General features: G+C 47.3%; 1 protein-coding gene across 1 annotated transcript in view; it reads left to right on the top strand.

Annotated features, from left to right (window-relative positions):
- The window catches only part of TMC2 (transmembrane channel like 2), a 35,538-nt gene extending 28,466 nt beyond the window's left edge, over positions 1-7,072 (top strand). The window contains exons 18-20 of the mRNA XM_075705837.1: positions 3,288-3,366; positions 5,559-5,679; positions 6,819-7,072. Of these exons, the coding sequence (XP_075561952.1) occupies positions 3,288-3,366; positions 5,559-5,679; positions 6,819-7,072 (454 nt within the window). The remainder of the gene's footprint in view (positions 1-3,287; positions 3,367-5,558; positions 5,680-6,818) is intronic.
- The last annotated feature ends 15,032 nt before the right edge of the window (positions 7,073-22,104 follow it).

The raw sequence follows: 22,104 nt of genomic DNA on the forward strand, positions 1-22,104 counted from the left end.
TTGATTTTGACAGCAGACACTCAAAAAGTGTGTTTTCCACTTCTATAGACTGAATTAAGTCATTTTCTCAAGCCATGATAACCCCCTCTCTTTTTCCAGGTGCAATCCAAAATGCCTCTTCTATTTATTTCTGTTCTTGGCTTCTGGTCCCAGACAACAATGGGGTCCAGCAGGTGACATAGGTATCAAACTTACTGTCATGTTTCTAGCTGCCTAAGGACAAGGGAAAAAGGGAACAGAGCAAGAAGAAGCACAGATACTTTGCACATAGACATATAACCTAATCCTATTTGGGTCGGGAGCAGGCTTCCAAGCTATGGCTTGCAGAGCTTCCTGGCAGAAGCTAGAAGCACCTCACTGCATCAAGGGGAAGGAGAAAAAGATTCAAAACTACTGCACAGGCTAGAGAAGGACAGTGACCCATGCTCTCTCCCTAGGTCTCAGGGAGCAATAAATCAGAGAAGAGGGGTGCCAGGGCCACACAGCATTTGTGCTAAGCAGCTCAAACATGAGGGTGCATCCCCAGGCTCATTTTAGTTGCAGGTAGATCTAAAGCATCCCATTAAAAGTGGATAAACACCATTTGCTAATGCTTACTTGAGTTTCCAGCAAAGGCTGCAGCTCCTCATGTTGCTGCTTACAGTCAGACCAGGGCGTGGCTTTGCTCTGCCTTTTCTGGGAACCAGCACTAGCAGTGTGAATCAGGAATTCAGTAGCAAATCCAGCACACCTGTAGGACCTGCCCAGGACACTTGCATGCACCTGGGAGGATCACCCAGGCTGCTTCAGCATTGCTGAGTCTTGGCCTGAACAACCCAGTCCAAATCTGCCAACTACCTGCAGATTTGGACTGCAGCAAAGGCATACCCCCCAAATGCCCTTTCTGTGGCACTGTCCCCTTCCCCTCTCCCTCCCAAGACCCCTTAAGGGCAGCTCAATCTTGGACAAACTCAACCTCCCTTGAACAACAAACCTGCAATAAACCAAGGACAGCATTAGCCTGTAGACAGAGCAGGCTCATATCTCACAGCATTTGGGAGAGGGACCTGGTGAGTTCAGACCCTTCCCATCAATGCCCCATTAAGCACAGGAGTCAGCAGGGGAGGAAGCTGTGGTGGTTGGAGACAATGCTGGCCACTAATGCAGAGGGTGAGAAGGGACTGAAAAAGGAATGGGAATGGATTTGCTCAGTTAATGAACTTGAGAAGGCAGCTCAGCAACGGAGCGCGTGGCATCCCAGATTGCTTTGAATAGGCAGATCCAGTTATCTTTATGAAAACAGGGGTGGCTTTAGGCACTTATGTCCTGGTTGGTCATGACAAAAATAGCAGAGCAGCACCAAAGCCCTGGATTACAAAGCAATATATTTCCTAGGCAATGAGTTTGACAATGTAGAAGAAAAAACTATTGCATCCGTAGAGAAGATGAAAAATAGCAATTTTCAAACTCACCAAGACTGAGTTTTGTGTTAATACTAGACAAAAGGAACCAAATGTGTTTTCTCCAGACAGACCCCTGCAAAAAGCCTCAAAAAAAGCCATCCAGAGTAACCCCTCCTGATCTCCTACCTGGAAACCAATACGCCAGCACATGGCACCTTGCTGGGCTTAGAGTCAGGCACTCCGCTGACAAAATCTTTGAGCCTGGTTTGAGGATGCTGAACCTAGGCTGTAGCCACACAGCAGGTTATGAACTGTCAGGAAAGCTTTTTTTTTTTTGGTCTGCCTTTTTTTTTTTTTTTTTTTTTCTTTCACAAGATATTTTTCTACTTTATTTTTAAAAAAAAAAAAAAATCTATAGTGATGAACTGAACGGCTGGTGCTTTTCCTGGGAATGGCTCGGAGTTACTGAGCAGACGATGTTTATAATTTAGAAGAATAAAAGCACTCTACAAAAGCAGGAGGAGACATTTTTGACAACCAAAATATTACTGGCTGGTGAGTGGCAGCAGTGGCAAGACAGGCCCAGACGCTTGGGCATGTTTTAAAACGCGCCTCCCCGTGCGCCAAAGGCTAGCTGCCAGCATGCCCTCTCCCATTCCACTCGCCTTTCAGTTCCTTCCAGTTTGGCTCATTTTTCCCCTGGCTTTAGCGTGCCCTTTTTGCAGAAGGGATTGAAACAAAAGCCAGTGGCTCTGCTTCAGCCTGGCTGCTGCTCACCCTCATTTCCCATCTCTGCTCACTCCTGACAGCCCCTTGTCAGGCTGCAGGAGACAGCCAGTCCTTGCTGAGGGGGAAGGCAGACCATGCCTTGCCTGCCACTATTTTCCTTGTTTCCTAGTGTCATGGTTTAGCCCCAGCCAGCAACTAAGCACCACGCAGCCGCTCGCTCACTCCCCCTACCCCGATGGGATGGGGGAGAGAATCGGAGGAGTAAGAGTGAGAAACACTCCTGGGTTGAGATAAGAACAGTTTAATAATTGAAATAAAGTAAAATAGGAATGATAATAATAACAATACAATAATAATAATAATATACAAAGCAAATGATGCACAGTGCAATTGCTCACCACCCGCCGACCGATACCCAGACAGCTCCCGAGCAGCGATCATTGCCCCCTGGCCAACCCCCCCCCCAGTTTATATACTGAGCATGACGTCATATGGTATGGAATAGCCCTTTGGTCAGTTTGGATCAACTATTCTGGCTGTGCCCCCTCCCAGTTTCTTGTGCACCTGGCAGAGAGCATGGGAAGCTGAAAAGTCCTTGACTAGCATAAGCGGTACTCAGCAACAACAAAAACATCAGCGTGTTATCAACATTCTTCTCCTACTAAATCCAAAACACAGCACTATGCCAGCTACTGGAAAGAAATCCCAGCCGAAACCAGGACACCTAGTTTTTTTCTAAGTTCCCTGTGTGACCTGGTGTCTGTATTGGTTTTCCTTTGAGCCATGGCAGAAAGCCATGTGCGTTATCAGTTGAGTTGGTTTTCACTCAGGTAATGAGTTGAATGGGCTCACCACCAAGGAAAGACCCAAGGGCCAAGGCTAATGCAAAGGCAGCACAGGGAGCCTGTGGCCAGCCAAGGCAGGGACAGGAGGGCAGGATGGTAATTTTAATTCTGTTTGAGCAGAAGTGAGCTACTGAGCTCCTCAGCCCATCTTAGCTGACCATGCCACGAGGCAGCCTGAATTTTTCCTAAGCCTTGAGCCTCTAAAGGCAGTTTGGAGACAGCTGGTAGAAAAACTAGGTATTAGAAGGTAGGCAAAAATTAAATGTTCCCTCCCTGTGAAACTTTTCTCTCCCCTGATCTTATCACTACAGCAACACATTTGTTTTTGTAGCCTCGCCATCTATTACTTAAACGCCGTGGCTGAAGCATACCAGCGCGCCAATGCAGAGCTGAAGAAGAAAATGCAAATGGTAAGCATTGATCTGGCAAAGCCATTTTTTAAATACCGTGCACTTCAAGTTTGATGTGCAACATATGCTTTTAAATTGCTCTTCACTTCTGAACACATTAGTGACACAAGGGGAAGATGCATTTTATGCTTCTTCAGTCCTCTCGGATGGCATTTAATGGCTAACTGCAAAGAGTGGTCACATCCCATAATAGGCTGCTATTTCATACATCAAACTACAGTGAGTTTTCCCATAAACGGCGCTTTCCACCTACAAAAATGTTACCTCAAAATTCAAGTAATGTTTTGGAGCCTGAGATTTCCCAGGGACAATGATCAGCCTATCAAAAGCACAGACAGATTTTGTACAAGCTGAAGAGCAAAGAGCCACAAATAAAGACATGGCAATAACATTTATTACCAGTGATTCTCCAAGCACTTTACAAAAGGAGGCTGGTGTCTGTCTCTGCCATGCAGATGGGAAAAGCAAGATACAGATGCAGTGACTCAAATTCGCAGGGTAGGATTTGGACCTCACAATATCTAGAACTGGGAAAGGTTGCAACACACAGAGGACCATAACACAGGGATCCTGAACTAATATGAGTTAGGTCTGGCAGCAGAATACCTGCAAAAGCGCAGCTCTGCTCAGATAATGAGTCTCAATGAGAAACAGCAAAGGTGTCCTGCTACCTGTGCTGGTCTGGCAGCACCAGTTTGTCCCAGAGCTTTCCTGGTGAGTCTCTAACCCTGTGCTGTTTTGTACCACATAGATGTGTCCAAAGTATCGAGCCTTGCATCAGGAGAGGATATGATGCCATCAAAGGATTGGTATCAGCCATTTTACTGGTACAGGGCAGGATCCAAACCAAAGAAGCAATGCCACATCAAGCAACGCATTGCATAAAGCAGAGATCGGTGCAACGTTAAAAGTGAGGATGTGCACACTGAGAAATGAGACTCCATAAATTACATCCAAATGCTCAAATCCAGAACTGATTACTCATGCACATGGCTTAAAATAAGGGTCTTGGTGCATAGGGCATCCTCAAGTATTGCAAAGGTTGAACACATGCTACAGCACACTCGGACTTAGGGGCACGTAATCTATTTCACGCTGCGCAAACTAGTTGTGATCAGGGTTTAAGGGAGCACAAGCCCCGATGGAGGGGTCATAAAGCAAGGCCCAGTACTACCCAAAGGAACAGAAACATCTCCAGACAAGTACCTGCCTTGGCACTGACCTAATGCATCTTTGTCCTGCAGGTACCTGCAGGTTTGCTGAGGCAGACAAGCCCAGCAAGAGGAGGGGTATGCAGCAGGGGAGGGGGAAAGGGAGGGCATCAGCACAGCCCCGCTGCTTAGGGAACGAGGGATGGGAGCTTCCTGGTCATGGCAGGCACGGTCAGCAGCTGGAGCCCACCTGAAATTCTCATGTGATGACCTGCTGAGCTCAGAGAGACCTGCCATGGCTGCCCCCAAAGTCTGCCAGGTTTGCCAAATGGATAGAAGCTGCTCTGTGGACTGGGACCTCTCAGCTGTAGCAAGGCCACGAGCCACCTTGCATTCTGTGGCTCCAGCACACAACTCCCTCCACGGGCAGATCACTCTTTTGGGAGGAGGGATGGAGTTGGAGTGGAGTCCATCCAAGCTTTCTCACTGCATAAGAGAGGGCAGCCTCTCCCTTCCCTGTCCAGCATGCTTGTCCTGAGCAGAAACAGCCCCCAGGGTATTTTCCACCCTCTGCCATCCAGAAGGAAATCTTTTGAAGACTTACATGTGTGCAAATAAAACCAAAGACATCCCTACAGCCCACCCCCATGCTGCCATACCTTCCTCCTCTTCCTCTGACGTTTATCACTGACAACCTCCCTGCCAAGAGGTCCACATTTAAAACAAACCAAACGCCCAGGGAGGGCAGATTGGCAATTGCAGAAACACACAGACAGCCTGGTAGACCTAAACCACGTTATCAGCAAGTGCTTTGCCCTAACAAGAGCAGAGCCGTCGCTTCCCAGGCTCTTGGTCCTGCCTGGGATGTACTTTCTTCCCCTAAAACGCTTGGTCACTGGACCAAGATTCAGCACCTTGAACTTGGCAAAGAGATTACATTCATACCAGCAAACACTTAGCCAGGCCAACCATGACACCAGGCCACCATTTCAGATTACATCTGCAATTTCAAACTAAACCCGACGGTTTTTATTGATGCAGCAACGTGAAGAGGAGAAAAACAAGAGAAACAACAAAGCCAGCACTAACCCCGTGCTGCAAGACATGGAGGATTTACTTACGCCAAGTACAAAGACTGAAAGTCTCCCCAAACAAGCAGAAGGTAAAAACTAAACAACCTCCCCTCAACCCTCCTGAAAAGGCTCCTTTTGCCACCAAATGATGACTGGGAAAGATTGAGAAACTGGAGTGATACACATTTGCAAAGGATCAGATGAATATAACTAGCATAGATTTTGTCTGCTTACAGAAGTCCATCTGCCAATGGATACCCAGGAAGGGCAAGTTTGTAGACTGGATTATGTCTCTCACAGGCTTATCTCAGTGTGGGAACTTTAATCCAAAGTTATGATCCATACCCCAGCTATTAACCATGCTGGAAAACAGCAATTTATTCTGGGAATGATGCTGAAACTCCAGCATTGTTTCTGGGCTGATGACTTGAGCCAGGCATACACTTTTCTCCAAATTGAGGTTTTCATTGGAAAATTCATTATGAATGAGACAGAAGCTTTTTACAGGACTGCATTGTTCTTAGGGCAAATAAATGCATGCTGTAAGCTCTGCTGAGGGGGTCCATGGCTGGGCAGAAAGATGTGGGAGGAGGCATTGGCACCAGGATCCGGGCACTCTCAAGGAAGACAGATCCTCCAGGCTCAGTCTGAACCAGCCATTTCCTGACGACCAGAGCCTCCTGCTCTCATTTGTGAGAAACAGCGCAACACATGTGAAAGACACTGATTTTTAGCTTGATAGAGATGAGAAAAGCAGAGTAGTGCCACCATAACCCTCTTGCATTTAGATGGGCTGTTTCTTGGACAGGCTGAGACAAGCTGGAAAGTTCAGACCAACCAGACTCAGATTGCCCCCAGAGCAGACCCAGGGCACTCATTTCAATGGAAATAGTGCTGGCAGCATTGTGGGTGCATTGAAAATAAAGGCTAAAATCGACAATTACCCATGACCACCACACAGCTAGAGGTGTACCAGCATGGTTGGTAGGATTATCATGTCTTATAAATGCATCAGTAAGAACCTGCAAAGATGGCTCAGGCAGCAGAGACACATACTGGCTGTTGGCCAGGGGCTAACAGTCTTATTTATGGTTTCCTCACTCAGATGCTCAAACACAAATCCCCAGACACCTGGGTTATTGCATGCAGAAGAAACAGCAGCCAGTGGGGAGAGGAAGAAAGGCAGTGGTTGCTCTCAAGAAAATAACATTCATGATCTTTGCTCTAGACAAGAAAACAGAGTCTCCTAATAGAACCAGCCCTGTCGGGAAACCAGGCAAAGCAGCAGCCCTGGCTGGCAGCCCTATGACTGGTGGGAGAGGAGCAGCATTCACCCTGCCACCGCACGTGTTTGTGAGACAGCCACCGACACTGGGTGTCTGGGCACCTTACCCTGGCCAGCCCAGACTAAGGTGGCACCCACCAGGACCAGTCCCTGGAAGGGGGAGAGGGCAGCCACGCTACTTACATGCTGCCCAATAAGCTCAGCAACCTTTCTCCCGTTTGACATTAAAATAGAGGTGCTTCATGAACTATCGTAGTTTTAGTAGGAAATTATTACTGTATGTTGGTCATCTACTCATGATGACCTGTATCTATCCAACACTGACTATCTAAACCAGCTTTGTTTGGAAGCTTAGCAGTACTTTGGAGCTGTAACCCGCAATGGCTGGGCTGATTTTGATCACGAAGGAAACAGGAGGCAGTCAGGATGCAAATCAGCCATGGCATTGCTAAACTACTACACAGAGCATGCAGCCCAGTGGCCACTAACGGCGGCACGGCGAGCTCGCTCTGCGGTGCGAGTGCTTGTCGGTCCTTTCAAAGGTTTCTTCACTTAATAAAAAGTAGTGTGAGTTTACCTGTCTTCTCAACAAAGGTTTGGGGTTTTTTTTCTGTCCCTCCAACTGAGGAATTAAGTATTCTTTAAAAAAAAGTGAATGTTCCTCTCCAGCTGCATGGCAGCTGCTACGAGGAGTAGAGGACTCCTACTAGACCAGCACAGGAGGAATTTTTGTCAGCTGCATTTCATCCTTCATGATAGGTTTTCTCTAGTCTACCTCCTCCAAACTTACATCTTTTTGTTTCAACCCCACTGTGTATCTCACCTCTGCTTTCTCTGGGTTCCCACTCCGCTCCTCTTTTCATAGTCTGTTGACAGTAGCTTGCACCATTATTTCTATCCCTATATACAAGTCCTTATATAGTGACACCACCCAGCGCAACTGAAAGACTAAAAGTGCTTTGGCCTAGTTTCTGATTATAACCAGTTAGAAATTTCTGGTGCAATTTAAGGATCATATCTTCCAGATACACAGGCCTTCCCAGGACTCCATGGCAGGACTCCTCTGGGTTGACCTGCTCTTTTACACCTACAGTTTCTTCCTGTTGTTGACACAAACCCATCCCAGGCAGCTTAGATCTGGTGTTCACATGTGTGTTGTTCTTCATAAAAATGTCTGTAAAACATAAAGTCATGTTCTTCAGTAAAAACAAATCCATAAATATAGCTAGTAACAATTTCACTGTAGCTGGGATATTTGGGATTAAAGGTTCGCACCTTGAATTTTTCCACTAAATGCCACAGATCTGGTCATACGGTATGTACGGGACAGGAACCTCAGAACTTATTTCCCCTCTATGGCTTGACAAAGCACAGAGCATTTGACCTTCAGTTTGATAATGTCTACCTTTGAGGAGCTGGGCAAAGGGGTCCAGTTAGGTCAGATGTGAGGCAGACTGGGAAAAGGATTCTGTTTTTCAGGTCCAAAACAACAAAAGTATTTAGGCATCCGATTCCTCATAGGAATTAAGAGCTTAAATATTGTGCTGTGCTTATTTGTAGATAGAGACCTAGCTCATTTTTTTGATGTCTGTGCTTTATAAGAGACCAGAGCCCTAGAGAAGTACTTCCAGAAGATACAAGTGAGAGTCAAACAAAAGGAGAATTCAGAATTTCTTCAAAAATTAAGTAATTGCATTTTGCTTTCAAATACTGAAAATTCAATGGGTTATTTGTAGAAATAGCTGTCCCTGGTGTGCGGCTCAAAGTCAGTTCAGCTGTTCCCAGGCATGCTGCAATGGTCAGGGTCGCTCATTCTCCTGGGGAGCCTCCATATGGGAAGCTGTTCATCAGATTTATTTCCTGGTCTTGGAAGGACATTTCTCAGAGCTGGGTCTCACAGATAAGGTCTTGTCTTGCTTTGCTGCAAGAGTTGCTGGTGCAACACGGCTGTGGTTGCCTCTCCTGCCACCTCTGTCCGCAGAGATGCCCAGTCATTGGACTGGAGAGAAGTCAGACAAGAGACAGAAGCTGTTGTCCCCCATCCTTCTCCACAGGTGTCCATAGAAAATAGTGGTCAGAAAGTGCTGGGGGAAGGTGCTGCCAGCCTGCTAATCCAGAAGGATGTCACAGAAATGACACGGTGCCCTGATTCAGCCTGCCCTGCAGACTCTGGTGTCTTAGGGAATGGTTGCATAATGAGGAATAGGATTTCCCTTCTCTTAGCGCCTCATCTCACATTAAAACATGATTTGGAAAGAGGAGACATGGCTTCAGATCTCTCTCACCTCTGCTAAAAAACAGAAAGGGGCTGGAAACGTGTGTACATACATGGAAGGGAAGTAGAGAATATTTATTTATTTGAACAAGGAATATAAGGGCAATAAGAAACATGAAGAAGCCATAGAAAACTCCAGACCAGTTTTGAAAACCTGAGAAGCAGAGGCAGGCTTAGATCCAGATTACAGGATTTGAATGCTCTCTGAATGAGGCCCCTGAGACCTGCAATAATAGTGAGCCCTACAAAGCACTTTTGTCATCTCTGGAGCACACAACTGCCCATTAGCTAATTAATCTTTCAAGGTTTGCTTATCTCTAATTATAAGATATTAGGTTTGCCCATTGATCAATGTATTTTGTAAGCTCAGATGCTTCCAGGTACAAGGGTGATGGTATCAGCTAGACAATGATTTCTGCAGACTGGTGGCAACTCTCTTCCCCGACTCCAATTCACAATGAGGTCCTCTGTTAGAGCACAACAGTTGTGAAGGGTGTAAAAATGCCAACCCTTGGTCCTCAAGTTGACTGAAATGATTATTTGACTCTGAGTTTTGAGCCTATTTATCAATTAGTCATGTGCCACTGGAGGTTAAACTCCACAAACTCAGTGGAGTATCCAGTATTGTTTGGTTTCATCCCTATTTTTCTACTGTTATTAACAGCAATAAGTACTTGTCTGAGAATTCAGCATTGATTCCCTGCCCCCCTGACATTTATTGAAAAACTACATCCATACCAAGTTTCCTCTAGGGCTCAGGCTAACTTCAAGGGGAAGGGAAAAAAAAAAGAAAAAAGCTCAGTAGTGTGTAGTGGGAGCCTCCTAGTAACATCTCACACAGCGCAGTTTGTATTCATATATAACTAGAAAAGCCCTCTACATTGCAATTTTTTCACATCTTCTATTGCCACTAGCTTGAATGTTGCATCCGAAAGGTTTTGCTAAAAAACAAGGCAATAGCCAAGCTTAATTCTTTTATTATTCTTCTCACCAAAGGCTTGTTTTTAAACAGGCAACTCTCGTGGGCATCAGTTTTTAGTCTGCATGGCCAGACAGAGCATGGAAAGACTGAGCATCTGCTCAGTGTTACTGATGAACGGGAATCTCAATAAAATAAAAAATAAAATTTAAAAGGGCAATTTTGCAAAACACATGAGGCTAAACATGAACTGTGAAAGGGATACCAACACATACACTTCTCTTAGGGTCAAAAATGCCACTCAGCCATTTCTTTCATACTGTGCTCATCCATCATATGAGGCAAACTGCTTTCTGTACTCACAATAAACAGAAAATAGTAGACACCACTAAACAGGTTTGCTCATAAAGCCAGAAAAGTGGTCCAAGTATCTCATGTACATGCAAACAATACACTGATCTTGCATTCAGTACCATAATACTGGGGCCTTGGCTTCTCCAAAGCACAAAAAAGCTTTTCACTCGAGAAGGAGAATAAGTTCCTTCCAAAAGAGAACTTTGAAACATCTGAGCTTGCATTTTTGGGTAGCTTATATGAAGCTTTCCCAAGGAGAGAGAGAACAAGCATTGCACGCCACCACCATTGACAGCATTTTTTTTCTGATAGCCTCACTTACTCCAAACAAGCAGTCAAGATCATCTTGTTGAGCCCTTTTTCATTCTCTGCTCCTATGGCTGACCCTGCACTAAGAGAAAGCCATCTATCCCATGTTTTGAACCTTCACAGCCATAGGATTGTCACCTTGCTTGGAACTCTGAGCTACAGAGGCCTCGTGTGTAATCTGCCTGCTTTCTTCTTTGGGTTGTTCACTGTCTTTAGTTGCACAGCACTGCTTATGACAGAGGGAGAAGGGTTTCCTCATACCAGCTAACAAAACAGAGTTTTGGGGAGGGATTCTTGGTTTCTTTCGAGGTGCTGAGGAGGGGTGTCATCTGCACATCTAAGCTAAATAAACCTCTCAACTACAAAGAGGCTCCACACACTGCAAGAGACATTGTAGGGACAGGGGCCGCAAGCTGCACTGGCTCCAGTACCCACTGACACCTACCCTGAGAAACCTTCACCAATGAATCCAGGTGAGGAAGACAACAAACGGCCATTTTCCCATGCCCAGAGAAAATTCCCAGTGATGGACTCTGGTATTTTTGCAGCTTATCCCACCCCACAAGGCACACTGCTCAGCATACCCAGCCGGGCAGGGGCTCTGCTGCTGCCAGGAGCACCACGGTGGCTTCCACGCTGGTGTAAATGCACTAAGTCTTGCTCTAATGTCCTGCGGGCCTGACTTGACACCGGTAGGCTGTGGGTGCCGCAGGTTGCCCACCCCTCTGCATCTCAGCATGCTCAGACCCCTCTCTGTGACCACATAACAGGTGCTTTTGCTGCCACTGAAGCAGGTCAGATTGCGACCTCTGAAGCCTGACCTCACTGCATCTCTAAACCACATCTCTTCAAAGCAGCAATGTCCTGACAAAAAAAAAAAAAAAAAAAAAGTGCTCACGAAAGGCTTTGAAGAGCAATCCCCCCATTTTGATTCATGCTGCGTGCAACGTTACCAACCCTCCAGCCTGACAGCCATGGGGATTTTTTTCTCTCCATCACGCTTTTCTTGCTGCTTGCCTAAGCCCCAAGGCAGCAGCTTGTCCTTTGGCAGGTGGCAGCCCAGTTTCATCTGCGGCCAAAGCTTTATTGCTCACAAATGCTCAGACAGTTTTTCCCTAGGGAAAAAAGGCAACTCTGGAAATCGAGGATTTCTAGGTTCCGGACCATTTCTCACACAACATAGTCATCATTGCTGAATCAGAATTCAGCATCGTGTTTTAAATGGACTACAACAATGCAACACTATGGTGCGGCAAGCTAACGCGGCTTGGCTTTGTTGTGATCATTCATTTCCAATCATAGGACCCAACTCCCTGGCTCCCCTTCAGTTCAGCCATCTACAGACAGGCAAAACCAGTAGTGAACACTGTCTCTAAATCCTAAATTGGTACCACGTGGTGCTACCCAGGGATACCCACCTCCTCCATGCACTCAGCAAACGGAGGCCACCAAGTTCCCACATGTTGGGAGACAGTCTGTGTATGCATGTATCAACACAGGCACTGAGATAAAGATGAGAGGATTTTAAAATGTTTCAGGATTGATATTATTTTCTGCACCGCTCCATGATTCACAGCAAAACTGGAAATCACTGAGGCGAGGGGATGCGTTTGCAGCTGGTGCACCAAGCGTCCTCCCCTGGCAGTGTGCAGGCAGAGGGAGGAAAGCCCACAACCGCCCAGGGATGGACAGACAGATGCCATTTCCGAGCAGACAAAAGCTTTGTGTGTATCAGCATCAAACCCCCATGAAAAGGGGTTTTGCCAGATGGGCAAAAGCCACACGAAGGTGGCAGAGTAGCCAAGAGAAGGAGAGGGGTAACCACAGATGGTCTCCCCCACCTCCCGGGGACCAGACCCAGGCAGGACAGTGCCAGCAGGACACAAGAGACCCCAGGGCTGGGCTTCCCAGAGGCTCATGCCCAAGGGAAGTGGAACAGGATTTAGCAACATTTAACCCAGCTCACAGAGCTGGGAAATCAGGATGGTTTGGGCCCAGCCGTAGCAAGCGGATGGATTAGAAATTCAGCAGCCCTGCACCCCCCTCAGCACCAGCACGGGCGTAAGGACACACTGCATCCACCGCTGCTGCATACAAGCAATGAAAAAGTTTTGCAAGGAAACAGCTGCAGGATATTAAAGCAGGAATGGAGGCGAGGAGAGCTTCTCTGGTGGGAACTGAGCGAAGCTGCCAATGTCATCTCTCTCCAGGCAATGTGGGAGGGAGAAAAAATAACTTCAGCTCAGCTGAAGATAAAATAAAGACAACCATAGCAGCATAGCACTGTTACCTGGACTGCTCGAGGATGGGCAAACCATCACAGTGATCAAGTGTGCAGATCAGGTTAGCAGTAGGTGGAACATTATTAAAAATGAGTTAGTAACCCCATTTTACTGGGGAACAGCAGCTGCAGAAACATCCCAAGCAGCTGTGTCCTCCCCTTTTCTCCATTCTCCCTCCCTCAAAGCAAAGCTGTTTAGGGGAACCAAGGCTTCTTCTGCAAAAGGCTGCAGATACAAACCTTCCTGTAATTAAGAAACATTTCACACACATGAGACTTTTTTTTTTTTTTGCATAGCAGCAGCAGTAAATAATTCAGTGCTTAAGCAGATGTTTAGGATCTTCAAGATATGAAGGTTATTATCAGATTTATTTAAATCAGGTACCAGGAGGGCTCAGGGCCAGGTAGAGAGAAAAAAAAAAAAAACCCTAATAAAAACTATGCCTTCTTCATTAGCTGGAGCACTTTGCTACAGTAGCTCGGGCACAGTGGTACAAACACTGCCTGAAGATGAAGCGGAGTTTCACTGCCATCACAGCAGCACCGCTGCAGCTTGCAGGTCCCCCAGCTCCATCAGCAGCTGCTGCAGCAGGGAAACGGCCCCAAGGCCAGGGCTGCAGGGGTTTTGCAGAGGCCCCCCGGCAAACCAAGCTTCTGCTCCCCAGGAAGCCCAGCACTTTTTGGAGGAGAAGGCTGCAGAAGCATTTTGACACTGGATACGCAAATGTAACTACTGAGCCACTGGCAAGCTTTCCCTTAAAAATGGCTGCAGCTCAGCCTGGGAAACTCTCTGCAGCTCCTGCTCAACTTTCCACACGCCTGCCATTGGCCCCACATGGGACAGGGTTGTTCCACAGCAGCAGAGAGCCAGCAGTGGGGAAACCTCTGCCTTTGCACTGCCCTGAGCATTGACCCATAGACAGAGCCAGTCCCCTTGCACAGAAGTGGTGGAAATCTGTTGCAATCCATCTCCAGAGGAAGCCCAATGTCAGGCACATGCCCTTTCAGCCACTTACATCCCCCCTCAAGGCCAGTAATATGGAGGGTAAGTAGCTTCAAAGACCTTTTGCTGGCTCTGAAGAGCTAATCTAGTTGTCCTGGAACAGGACAAGTCACCACCTGGGTATGCAACAGTACCACAGTGCCACCAAAGCCAAAGGCAAGTAGTGTATTTGAACTGGTTATCCACCAAACAGCCAAAACCATCACTTCATCAGGGATGAGCCAGATATACATTGCTCACAGCACTCCTCCAACCCAAAGTCCTGGAGAAAAAAACAAATATCTATCTAAAAACATAAGGGGGTTGCACGTAGCTGGAATAGGGTTTTTTGGGTTGGACTTTGGCCCAGACAGCACACAAAGCTCTCATCTCTTTGTTACCATTCCAATAAGAAACACAGCAAGACCTGACAGGCACAACCCAATCCTCCTCCTTCCAACCTATCCCACAGCTACCATCCCCTGCAGTGCAGCCTGTCCGGGTATGGGCAGCCCTGGCTCCCTCCCACCCACCACCAAATCACATGCCTCCCAGCCAAGAGAGCATCCCAACCCTCTTAGTCACGGTTCATTTACTAATTGCATTTCAGATTGTTATCCTCCTTGGATGAAGGGAAGCCAGCGCCAATGCGCTGGCCTCCGCAAGTTGCCCACAGATGATGCAGTGCCCCTTTCCTGGCATGTCCCGGCCTCACGTTCAGAGGGAAGAATAAGGGATGCAAGGCAGAGCCTCCGAAAGTAACATCTGTTTAAAACTATTTGCAAGGCTATTGCTCCACCTGGCCGTGGATGAGAAGGGAGCCTCGGGGTGGTTTTGGGGACAGCGCTGTTCCTTGGTCAGTCAAGGCACCACGCTGAAGACCAGAACCCCTATTGCCAGGGAGCCCCTACATGGGTCCACAAACACCAATGCAGTGGGAGAGCTCTCCTCACCCCACAGTAACCACTTATCCCAAACTTAGCCTGTGAGAAACGCACCCCACCATCACCAGAGGGGTGGGACACAGGAGGCTCTGCAGCGCCAAGACCCATCCTAGGCAGCCTCCATTAAATCTCACCTAACCCAGGAAGATGCACCAAGTGCACGCTTGCTGCAGGGCTCCCTATGGTACTAGCAACTTGTTGCCCCAGCAGCTACTGTGACTGCTAAGCTCACCCCAGCCTTGGCAAGGAAAGAGACGGCTGCCTTGTGCCTAATCTCTATACTATTCCCCTCTGTCTTACATTGCCCCAGATGAGGCACTCTTTGTCTTCCTCCATTTTAGCAAGGCCTGTTGTGACAGGACAAGGAATAATGGATTTAAACTAAAGAAGAACAGATTTAGACTGGATATAAGGAAGAAATTTTTTACAATGAGGACAGTGAAGCACTGGAACAGGTTGCCCAGAGAGGTAGTGGAGGCCCCATCCCTGGCAACATTCAAGGTCAGGTTGGATGGGGCTGTGAGCAACTTGCTCTAGTTAAAGCTGTCCCTGCTCACTGCAGGGGGGTTGGGCTAGATGATCTCTAAAGGTCCCTTCCAACCCAAAGCATTCTATGATTCTGTGATTGATATTTTGTGTTGCAATTATCTTATTAGCAGAAGAGCCCCAAGAGTCACTAATCACAAAGTCACAGTCCCAGAAGACAGCAGTCTTACAGCAGCCCTCATGTTCCAGGACACTCACGGGGTCACACTTGCACACCGAGCCTTTCCCAGGCTGAACCCAGCTGAGAGATGCTCTGCTCTAACACAGGTGCCTACCAAACAAACACTAGAAGGGAAGGTCAATCCACTATTCTTGTAATGGTAGAAGAACAGACTCCCAATATTTAAAATAAAAACTAAATAAATACAAAGGCTTGACACTTACCTGAACAGAGCAACCTCCATCTCCCGGATCCCAGGGGAGCAGGACCAGGACAGACCATCCTGCCGCTGCAAAAGGACGGCTCCACAGAGCGCTCATCCCACCTGGGCACCACTCAGCATTGATAACTTGCAGTGTTGATAACTTGCAGCATTTTCTATCGCAAGTCTCAGGTTTGACATTTTAATGAAGTTCCTGCTTCTGTATTCAAGGTATGGTTCAAGAAATCCCAGTTCTCATTTTGAAACAAAACCACAAACACATAGCTTTCACAGAAGGAAAATAAAATGTAAAACAAGGTGCAGGAGCAGACTAGAAGTCAAGGAGGAATCCAAGCCATGCTTAAGCAAACAAAATTAAGACTTAAAATTCACCTCAAAACTTTTCAAAGGGTTGAACCCTTGAAATCAGAAAAACTAGTTGCTAAACTTCTCAGCCCTCCTGAAGGAGTTGATGGAGAACTGCTGGCTGCTTGCAGCATTCAGACAAAGTGGGTTTGCCTCACAAAGCCAAGAAGAAAAGCCAACAGCACGCTCACTCCTAGCCCACACCAGTCCTTCTGAGCAAAGTGGAGGAGATGCTCCAGCCCCTGGCACCTGGGACTCATAAAACCTTACCCAGCTGGGAGCAGGTATGTGGCTTAAAGGAGCATCTGGAAAAGATGCTGTGGAGAGGGAAGTTGTGGTGGCTTTTTTTTTTTTTTTAATCTTGCCTCTCAAATTAGAGCCTCTAACAGCAAAGTAACAAGTGAAGGAAAATGGTACACACTCTGATTCCCTCCCTACATGTGCTGCTTAATTTTTCCCTATTTAAGCAAAGCCAACAGGTACAATGAATTGTATACCTGTGAGCTTTGGGAGTACTAGGGAGAAGACAAGTCACTCTAGAAATGCTGGAAGCAATAAGCCAAGCAGGACGGATGAGCTAGAAAGTTTCCAAGGCATCTTCAGCTAGGAGCACTATGTTTCTCTGCACTGGAAGCCAGCAGCATCCCACACTTGTTCTCTTAGGGAAATTTAAAAGCAAGATCAAGGTTTGCAGCTGAGCATGGAGACAAGTTTAACACTCAGACACGTATAGAAAAACAGTAGGCTCTGAGTTTGGATATTTTTTTTTTCCACAAAAAGTGTATTATGATCCCTGTGAGAGGGCACTATCCTGCTACAGGGAAGTCAAAAAGCCAGGTGAGAAACAGGGCAAGCACCAGCTGGACCAGCTCTGCTCTAGCTGCAAGAGCTGGAGGCTGGCACTGAAGACACTTCTCCACTAGTCCCCGTAGCCAGGGGATTTGCAGCGGTATCAAGTCTCTCCTGCAGCACTGAATAGCAGCTGGGATGTTTAGGAGGGGCAGGCGAGCTCTTCACCACAGGCTGTCACCCCAAAAGGCCCAGGTGTGCTTACAAAACAGCTTTTGACCACCCTTCCCTCACCCGGTCTCTCCAGCCAGGCCACCAGCAGCAGCCAAACCAGGAATAACAGCCCCATCTACCGGGGTCTTGGAAATGATCCACACCCTCGCATTTGGCAGCAGTGCAACGCACCACCATCATCCACCTGAAACCTGCCAGGCAGGACTGATGGTCCGGTGTTTGCCTGCCCCCAGAAAGCCACTTTTGTTAACATACCCACATCTGAAACTGGCTAAATGCTGGTACGGTCACCACCTGCCCTGCGTTGGTCCTGAGCTAGTTCAGACCTGAAAGGCAAATATCCAGACCGTCTCCTTCACTCTCAGCATCCCCTCGGCTCTCCAGAGGTGATGTGGCAAACAGCCTCCAGGACCAGAACTAGCTTCTTGGGCAAGGCTCACAAGTTCAGCGTTACAGGTGTGAGCTTCACAGCAGCTTTCTAGGTTTTATGGCAGCACCACAGGGTTTCCACTGACAGCACAGGAATGAGCAGCACCTGTGCGTATGGCTACGGCAAAAGCTTGGCCCAGTCTTTGACGCGACCGTCCTCGTGGCAGACCAGCTCCGAGTTGTGCAACATGCCACACTTCTTCCTATGCTGAGCTCCCTGCTTTGCGTAACTAAATCTAACCCTAATCCACACAACAGGGTGGGTAGGTGTTTAGTCCCTTTGAATACCTAAAAGGTGGGTTGATTCAGTCCTTAGCATCCAATTCTGGCTCATACAATACACCTCATTCCCTCCTCTTCTGAGCTGCCTGCTGTTAATACCCAAGCCCCCGCACTAAGGGTAGTGGGCACACGATGCTGCGGAAAAGTGGTCTCTGCTAGACGCATGGGAGTGCCACGGTACACCTTATTCTGCCCAAGAGTCACTGGCAAGACTCTGTACCAAAATGAAGGGAGCAAGCTGCGCAACTCAAGCCTTCTGGGTGTAGTGCAATGGCATTTAAAATGAACGCAAAGATTTTGTATGAAATCAGGTTTCTCTAGCCTTCAAAGAAGCCACCATTTCAGAGGATGAATCCAATGTCCTTTAGAGGACTTACTTTATTCATGCTCAAACAGTAGTAGTAAAAACTAGTAAAAATCTTGTAGCCAGTAAAACAAATGCTGACGGAAATATTTAGGACTCTCACACAAGAAGAGACACACTAGTTAAAGTCAGGCATTATGAACACTTATAAACTGAAGTTTTAAGTAGCAGCCAAGAAAATATATGTTCTTTCAACTACAGAGATAAATAAAAAAAATACCTTCATTATGTAGTTTTATTCATCAGTGACTACTGAATGTATACAGGGATAGGTATAAATAAAAATGACACGCTTTCAATGAAAATTTGGACAGCAGAAAAGTGGCAGTGAGTATTCTTAAAAATACAAGTATTAAAAGAGCAGATAAAAACAGCTTCAGAAATCAGAATCCCAGGAAGCAGGAAATTCAGGAAATCAGTGTTGTGGATGAGACTGTACATAGCAAGACCATGCCCAAGGTGTTTATCACAGCCTTCCACTTCGCAGGGCTGATAATCACAGATGTTCTTCATTCCCATTCCTACATACAGTTGTAACACACTGTTCTACCTTCACCTGTCATACAGGCTCGATGCAGATGAGGTTTTCACAAACTCTAGGCTGCAAGGGCTGGGAGCTGGTAGTGACCAGCATTGGCTAGAGGAAAGAAATTTGGCCTGAAATGCTGGCCATTGTCTCTTTGGAAGCTGCAGGGCAGTGGGGAGATGCCCCAGCCACTCCTTGGTGCTACAGTGATAATGAGGCAAATCTGAAATGGTTTTCTTCCTCTGCTAGGATGCACATATTCAAGGTGACAGGGTTCATCTGTCCTGAGAAGGTTCAAGATACACAGCTTTGGAGAGTGCCAAGTTCATGACAACTGCAGATTTACTATGTGCTTAACTCCATGTAAAGTCTATCTGCACCAGGATGCTATTAACCCAAGAAAGAAAAAAAAAAAAAATTTAAAATTACAAGATCCGCTCCAACTGCATGCTGGCACTCCTAGGTGGGGAGGAAGCGTTTTAAGAAGAGCAGTGAGGTGAGCTCAACAACCGAACACACACATCACTTTCCTTTGCATACTTACTTAGATGCTGCACACTGATTTCGGTAAACAGGCTTCCAATATGAGTATACCATACTCCTAAAGACAGCATCACTCATCCTACAACCATTTTCACTGTTTCACAAAGCAAAACAGCCCACAGATGGAAAGAGTGGAACACTTTTGCAGCCTGGATTTAAGTAAACAGAGCTGAGTTACTTCAACTGTGCATAAAGCCCTTTGCTTCCCATAAAAGAAAAGCCTTGATGTAATCCTACACCACCACTTGGACACTAAAAATATCATGTGATTATTTGGGCAAAGAAATTACTGGAGAGGAAAAAGAACATCTGTGAATGGGGCCACATAAATGAGGGAGGGAATTAGAAAGCACATGCATGTATGAGACTCATGGATCAGACAGTAGCATATTGGCAAGGACTCTTCAACAGCTCATTTCTCCAGAGGGGTTCTGTGATGCTCAGCAGCATCAGCTAGCTCCTGCGGAAACCAAATGTGGAAGAGAAAGGCTATCCTAAGAAGCATATCTAGCCCAGTTCAACCAACCCAAACCAAATACAAAGAGAAGGTCGTGGAGAAAGGGAACACTTCCAGACCCTCGAGGGAAACAAATTGTTTTCAATACATGGAGACCTCAGCCTAAGCCATCTTGGGTCAAATCAGCTCAATCCAGAAGAACGTGCTTACAAGTTCTCTGTCCTTTTTCAACATCAACACTGCATTTGCCAGAAAAAATTGCAATAATAAACAAGCCATTGCCTCTAGGATTTGCTCCTAGCTCCCCTTCCTATCCCTCTGCACCGCCTCAATAGATCACACCCGCCAGGTATTTGCCACAGGGGAAGCTCTGGCAGACGTTAAGGTCTCCTGCCGCTGCCTCCCTGCCCTGTGCTGAGACCTCACCTCCCCTGTGCCCCAGGCACGCAGAGGAAGGTAGCCTTCCTCCAGCATGCCCTCTGCTGCCGCAGCCGAAGCTGCCTCCTTTTCCGAAGGGCTGCTATTCATCCCCTCTGCAGAGCTCCAGTCAAACCAGCTCTCCTGCCCCACCCGTTACCCTGAAATGCAACTCTGAATCCACATGCAGAGATCTGGCTCCTGATCCTCTTTTCCCAGGCTGCATGGATCCACCTCTCACTGGCAGTCCTTGGTCCTAAAAAAAGACACTTGTAAAAGTCAAAGTGATACGTTAGGAAACCCTTAGATGAAAAAAATCACATTCCAGTAACGTGCCAGAAATATTTCAGTAACAAGTACTCAGATGCAGCTATCACTGATTTGAAACAGCCCCACCACCTACACAGGAGCTGTCTGATGACTGCCATGTTCTCGATATCCGGAACACATTCACACGAAGGAGATTACAAAACAGATAGAGAAGAGGGACAATGGTGATACAGCAATAGCAGCGGTTCAAAGTACAGAGGGGTAAGCCTGCACTCTGAGTTGGGAAACTTTTAATGCGGAAGGGTGAAAAGAAAGGCCAGGGCAACAAGTTATTTTGGGCAATCTCAGAGCTGGGGAGTGAATCAGCAGCTGTCCCTGGTCCAGCTATGGCACCCACCCAGAGTCCCAAAGCGAACAGGCTCTCGCCCCACCCTGAGACGCGGTGACAGACCTCAGGCAGCAGGAAGGAGCCTCCCACTGCTGGGTGCTGGAAAGCAGAGGGCTCGAGGATGTGCCAGAAACGCACATCCGAGAAACACAGTGCACAAACAGAACGTGAAGGGCCCTTTCAGGGCCAAACAGTAAAGTGCTCACACACCTCTTGGCTAAAAGTTGTTAATTATTAACAATATCCTTAGTTGCCTTGCATCTACTCGGTAAAAGCAAGAGGAAAAAAGCTCAGCTTCCTTTGGACAGGTATTGTGCAATAATATACAGAGCTTGCTTTAGGTTTTTTATTGCTAATATGCATCTTAGAGTAAAAGCAAATGAGGACATGTGCTGAGGGAAAACATTCTTTACAGGTTGATTGGCATGGCTGAAGGTAGAAAAAGGAGAATGCTGAGGCCACAGCAGTATGGAAAAAGGGATCCCAGTTCAGCATGTCTCCACCTCCAACAAACAAAACCCCCGTTTCTCTTGGTGAAGGGTCTACCTCCCATTATTGCTATTAATCACAGAAATACAATCTTTAGTTAAAGCAGATGAATTAATGTTTTTTTCCCCGAGGATTACCTAAGTATTTTTGAGGAAGGAATCAGTAACAGACACCAGAAGTGGTGCTGCACCATGGGAGCAGCTCCCACTCAAGGGCTCTCCTCTCCATGCCATGTGGCCGGGCTGCCACCCGCACCCGGCCGCAAAGACCCCCCCACCTCACCCCCCGAATTGGTGAAACCCTGGGCAGGGGTGATGAAAAACCCCGCGGAGGGGGTGAGCCCGGCACGGCGGGAGTGATGGGAAAACCAGCCCCATCCCGCACATCACATCCTCCCTCCCCTCCGGACAGCCCCGCAGTTGGCCTCTGCCTGGCCAGCAGGGAGCCGCCGCATCACCGTGGGGCATGTCACCGGGGAAGGCGAGAAATGGGAAGGCCACCCCAGGCAGTGGGCCATAACCCGCCGGGGAGGGCGGGCGGGCAGCCGGGCCCACTGCCGCGGGCAGGGCCAGCACCCATGGGCCCAACTCCACGGACCAGGGTGAAACAGTTTACAGACCCTCCCTCCCTTGGCCAAGGACCGCTACCCATGTATTTAAGTGGGTGTTAATTTAATTTTACGAAAGCAGTACTGGGCACGGTG

The sequence above is a fragment of the Pelecanus crispus genome, chromosome 2, assembly GCF_030463565.1.
Source record: "Pelecanus crispus isolate bPelCri1 chromosome 2, bPelCri1.pri, whole genome shotgun sequence".
Classification (NCBI taxonomy): domain Eukaryota; kingdom Metazoa; phylum Chordata; class Aves; order Pelecaniformes; family Pelecanidae; genus Pelecanus; species Pelecanus crispus.